The 5,755-nt window shown below is 47.4% G+C and overlaps 2 protein-coding genes across 2 annotated transcripts; one reads left to right on the plus strand and one right to left on the minus strand.

The window, feature by feature from the left end:
• Nucleotides 1-2,574: 2,574 nt before the first annotated feature.
• Nucleotides 2,575-3,664, plus strand: H6S33_000383 (uncharacterized protein; the record flags this gene model as incomplete). The annotated part of the gene is made up of 3 exons (XM_044831754.1): nucleotides 2,575-2,640; nucleotides 2,839-3,517; nucleotides 3,591-3,664. The coding sequence occupies 3 exons, from the start codon at nucleotides 2,575-2,577 to the stop codon at nucleotides 3,662-3,664; spliced, it is 819 nt and encodes a 272-aa protein (XP_044699942.1).
• A 377-nt stretch (nucleotides 3,665-4,041) lies between these two features.
• On the minus strand, nucleotides 4,042-5,755 carry H6S33_000384 (uncharacterized protein; the record flags this gene model as incomplete). Its single annotated transcript, XM_044831755.1, has 2 exons — nucleotides 4,042-5,113; nucleotides 5,190-5,755. 2 exons carry the CDS (start codon nucleotides 5,753-5,755, stop codon nucleotides 4,042-4,044), a joined length of 1,638 nt encoding a protein of 545 aa, XP_044699943.1.

Genomic DNA, 5,755 nt, shown 5'->3' on the forward strand with positions numbered 1-5,755 from the left:
CCAGATTTGATGCAAGGGCATACTCGCCGGTGTCCTGGGAAAGAGATTCTCGGCCCAGTCATGGAATATCACTCATATCTACCTGCCTCTCTGTGTCTCCTCGCTACTTAATCATAACTTTGGGGAGCGCTTGCGCTTGCGCTTCTTTTTCATCGTCTTCTGGATACGACAAGCCCATGGTGAAAAGGTGAAAACCCGTCTGGCTAAAGAAAAGACCCCAAGTGGTAGGCTCGATCCTAGCTGGCCTCTACTGTCGTGATTGCTCATACGGTACGTAGAAAACTACCCGTAGAGAGTGGGAGCATGATTAACCTAAAAGGGTAATCTCTTAGAAGCCCGAATGCCTCTTCTTCTTTCCGCCATCGACTTGCTGCAGCGAGGAGATGATGAAAAATGAGAGAAATTAAAGCCTCCGACGAATCCCCTAAGGCAGGCTTGACGCCAGCTGGCTCTCACTGCCCTGGCTACCCTTAGGGTGAGTGAAAACTCTTCGGGGAGGTTTGGCATGGGGCTGCCTAAGCGTCCCTTTGATTTTGAAGGCGTTTGACCTAAAAAAAAAAAAGAAGAAGAAGAAGAAGAAGAAAGATTATGCCATCGCTCTGGTCACCACGAGAGCATGTGCTCCAAGGGCTTTGCAATATACACCACAGAGTATAATGGTTTGCCCAACACAATGGTTCGCAGTTTTAAACAGACCCACATCTATGGGACTGAGATTCCAGAGGCCTAGCCCAGTCCTTTGGACTGGGCTGCCCATCTCTGTCCTTGGTGTTGATGGTACAGCCACTCTGCAAAAGTGTTCGTGATTCCGATTTCGGAGTAAGACATTTCTCTATATGTAACCGTGGCGGACCATTAAAAACCCCGAGAGAAAACTTTCCCAGTGACCAATGGAGCCCGGAATCAATGAAGAATAAGATCAATGACCTCTCTTCTTTTATATATAGCCACGAACTATATTATATATTTTTCGTTGTTTTGAATCTCTACATTAATAACATCAACACCACGGGTACGCTACACTGCGCACTGACATTAAAACTAAATCACGAATACTTTTGCTGAGTGGCTGTAGTATGCATTGCCCGTTTCTATTATCACATCGTTTCTGAGCTTGTTTTCGTATTAGATGAAGCATTGAGGTAAATATGTTGGTGGAATCTCTTGTAGTTGTCGAAAATCTAGTGCTTTAATAGTCCACACGCCTTTGGCGGGCTTGCCAGTGGTGGATGTCCCGGCACAATTCTGCCCCTAACTGATACACATACGTGTCGTCCAGAGAGGTTCCTGTCTAGCACATATTTCTGAGCTGAATAGGGCGCCGATAAACTCTCCGCGCGAGGGTTTCATTTCCTATGGAAGTGGCTAACGCATGTTTAAAACTAGTCCCTTAGGATGAGGGAGCTAAACTACACTGCAAACATAGGTGGCAGGATTAGCGCAGACTGTCATACATCAAACAGAAGAGAGCCGACATTATGCACGCCCACAGGGCAGAGGTATCCTGTCATGTATCTCGCTGCTGCTATGCTTCATTCCTTGCGAGCGCCGTTGTTTCAAGGATCCGCTTCTGGAACTGATGTAGAACTGCTTTCGTCGGTACGAAGATGATCATTGAGAGGGTTGATGGGCGGTGTGCCAGTTGAGAACCTTCGGTTTGCCAAAAGTTGGTGGATAGGAGGGGTTGACGGATGGGCCAGAACTACATCTCCACGACCTCTCCATAGTCACCATGAAAATAGCCATGCTTAGTTTATCCGAGAATCTAGACTACGTGGTTGGGGCGGGGTAAGGGGGAGGGTGTGGCATGAGAGTCGGACTTACCTGGAAAGAGAATTGTAGTGGTGAGATGAATAAGACGACGTGATTTCTATGGCAGAGTTCGAAGGTGTACTGCGGGTAACAGTAGAGGTTAGATTCTGCAGCCATCTGGCGTTGAGAATGTCAGGTCAGACCTAGCGGCTAATACATACTTTTATTATCCAGTTGGTTACTGAGGACAGCTATCGACATGCGAATAGTACTTGGGGGGGATATAATAGGTGTCTCATAACGCCCTTTTCTACCAGTAATCAGTAGCCTTCTCGTTTATAAGATCAGCGTTATTACATGGATGGCTCGAGTTGAGGTTTCCCTATGAGAAGCGGTCTCAGCAAATCGCCTCGGGCCTAGCCTCCTTCACTCTGCAGTACTAATCGACAAAAGCGGCAATCCTCAGAGTTAGCAACACCCTAAGCCCTATTCCTTGGCAGGTGTTTCTCCGCCCCCGCCATTGGCAACCCCCACACACTAGCTAACTAACCCACATCTCTTGTAGCCCTGAGCTAGCTTGCCACGGCTAGCCATAGGGTGCCTCCGCTTTTTAAAGTCTTTCACCTCCTTCACGAACTAACAATTATCGCAATCATGAAGATCGATAAGGCAAGTTCTACTTTCTCTAATAGCTTTTGTGTTGCGGGTGATAGCTAAGCTGAGGATTGATAGCTTTTTATCCATCCCATCAAATCAATACTCCCCATCCCTGTATCTAGCGCCACGATCACGCCGAATGGCTTACAACATGATCGCACGTTTATGCTAATCCGCGTGGAGCCCGAGGATGGCAAGGTCGTCAATTTGACGGTTAAGGATAACCCGGAGGTTAGTCAGTTGGTCGGGGTCTAGCTATGGGCATTAATCCTGAGATATCGTTTGGGAAATGATATCACCTGCGCTATATATTTAATAGCTTATCAGATCCCAAATGATCTTTCAGTCTTACTTTTATACCCTACTAGCCCTGGTTTCAACTAGAAATATAATATTAGTAGTAGTATTACTGATACTAATACTCCATAGCTCTGTCTATTCCAACCCTCCCTCTCCGATGACCTCACCTCCCTTCACGTCACGCACAAATCCACCCCCTCCTGCACGCCCATCACCATCCCCCTAACCCCCACATTCCCCGCTGGAACCAAGACCTACCCTATCTCCATCTGTGATACATCCACCACTGGCTACGATATGGGCCCTGAAGCCTCCCTCTTCTTCAGCACCCATCTCAACTACCCCGCACACCTTGTCCACATCGGGCCCAGTCACCGTTCCACAATCCCCACAATCACCCCATCTCCCCAGCACCCACAGGGAATTTCCTTCGCCGATGTAGCACCAATTCTTCTCGCGACAGACGTCTCCTTGAAGGACGTCTCAAACCGTGCGGGTGAGGACTTTGATATCACGAAATTTAGGCCGAACATATACGTGGACACTATGGGTTCTGGGGTGGATGCGTATGATGAGGAGCTATGGGCGGAGGTGGAGGTGGGGAAAGAGGGGGGTGGTGGTGAGGTAGTGAGGTTGGATATGACCTTCAATACGCCGAGGTGTACGAGTATCAATGTGGACTATGCGACGGGGAAGGCGATGCCGCCGGAGAAGCAAGTATACAAGAAACTGATGAAGGATAGGAGGATCAACCCTGAGCATCCATATAGTCCCTGTTTTGGAAAATATGGGTTTTGTGAGCAATTTGGTAAGTAGTATCTCAGAGGTCAGGAAAAACCTAATGGGTAGAGTTGGTGCTAATGGGTATGAGCAATTAATAGGGCAAACGATCAGTGTTGGTGACGAAATCAAGGTGACGAAGAGGAACCAGGAGAGACACGTATCAGGTAACTGATATTTCTATACCTTCAGGTTTAGAAGTACATGTGATTAAACTAATATCGATATGAGTACTTTAGTCCATCAAGAGTCCTAGCTTGGACAAATAATAGATACTAGGTGGCTAAATACAAATGAACCCTAACCATCAGATGTTTCTAAATATCGTTCTTGTTTCATACACGTACCGTATGATCAAATTGCTGTCAGCTATGTACATGCTTGATGTTGGTAGGCATTAAAGTTACCAAAAATAATAAAAAGAGCTTTAGAGACAGTGATCGCGGGAACCATGCTAGCTCTAGTTGGTCTGTGCAGTAAATTTAAACAACCGCTAAAGTTATTTCTGATGGCTATGAATTGTATAAAAGTACATGCAGTATTTAGGGAGGTCTAATCTCTTGCCGACGGCCCTTCAAACACCCATTTTATCCAACGTGCCATCAAATTCACCTCCTCTACTCCAGTATCCTCCTTAGATAATGTATCCACTTTCACCATCATTTCTGCCTCGAATTCTGCCTCTTTCATGGCCTCCGATTCTTCATCCAATTCCATACCTAATGTCGGCGTACTCGCCGAGGTATCCATCGGCGTTGACCTCAGCTTTGACTTCAACCAACTTGCCAGCCCCTTTTTCGCAATATTCCCAAATTTCTCTGCCTGCGCAAAGGCAACATCATTTCCATTCTCCTCCGCCCCCTCCTCCTTCTCCGGCGCCACAATCCGAATCTTCGGGAAATCCTCCTTCCTAGTCGCCGGTGGGAATGAGTTCCATGTCCGCAACGTCAAGTCGATGCGCGGATATATATACACCTCCCCCTCCCAGTCACTCTCGCTATAACTATCCATTTTCACCATCTGCTGACGTATACCCTCGCCCATGACCTCGGTCAAATTCATGCGCGAGAACACCACGTTTGATCCCATGAAAAAGGCCAACGGGCTCGCAAACGGGTCCAACCACGTTTCCGGGTTAGGATAGTAGTGGCGCCGCAGCGCCTTGAACTCATCTCTGGTTATTGTGAGGGAATTGGTTGATTTCGGGACTGGCGGGAGTGCATTGGTCGGGAGGTGCTCCCAGTGTTCGAGAGGCCGGTTCCAGCGGGTTGAGGTCGCGGAGGACTTTGTGAGGTCAAAGATGCCGCCCCAGATACCGATTCCTTTGATGGCTGGCTCGGTCATCGCCATTGCAGTGGCCGTGGTCGCTGCTATGCCTGAAGTTATTATGGCCGTCGGCGCCTTATCTGTAGTGGCATCATAGATACGAAGGAGGTTTTGAATGCTTTGCGGGAAGGGCTCGGCGGTGTCGGTTGGGACGGGATATATGATTGTTGAAGAGGTGATCTGGGAGAGAGTCGAAATTACGCTGTCGTGAGATGGGAAGAAGCTATTCGGGATTGTGGAAGGTAGATAGAGAATCTTGTTTCTATTGAGGCTAGATGAAGCTTCTGGGTGGTAGATCCTGGAGTGAGGATGTATATATGTCAGTGGTGTTTTGATTTGTTGTTATATGTAGAGATTGGTCGATCAATACAAACCTGGCAGTCATTGGAGCTGGTTTACAGTCAATATATCGCAGTTCATACCGTCTTCCTAGACTGTCTATTTCGAAAGCTGGAGTATTTATTGGTGTTTGTATTAATTCATCAAACACTTTTTCAGGGACCTCCAATTCGGGCTTAATCATTGGGACATTCTTCTTCTTCAATGGTGTTTTCTTCGAATTTGTCCCCGAATTCTTCTTGACAGTACTGGTGGGTAGCTTATCACGTTGCCCTTGTGCTGGTACCAGCTTCTTCCAGATCAACCCACCTTTCTTTGTCTGGGTCGTTTTTTCAGTGGTTGTACCATTATTTCCTATACTCTTTTTCTTCCCCCACCAGGGGCCCCATGCCTTTGCCGACACAGTGGTTGTATCATTATTTCCTATACTCTTTTTCTTCCTCCACCAGAAGCGCCATGCCTTTGCCGACACAGTGCTAGCTTTAGCTTTGGATTCTGACTCGTGATGCGCGCTGGCTGAAGATTTGTTTCTGGTTATTGCAAATTGAATACATGCCCGCAACGGAGGATTGGTGAGACAGGGAAAGCGACTGGCGAGCAT

Source organism: Morchella sextelata (genome assembly GCF_020137385.1).
Source record: "Morchella sextelata strain SCLS chromosome Unknown scls_1, whole genome shotgun sequence".
Taxonomy (NCBI): domain Eukaryota; kingdom Fungi; phylum Ascomycota; class Pezizomycetes; order Pezizales; family Morchellaceae; genus Morchella; species Morchella sextelata.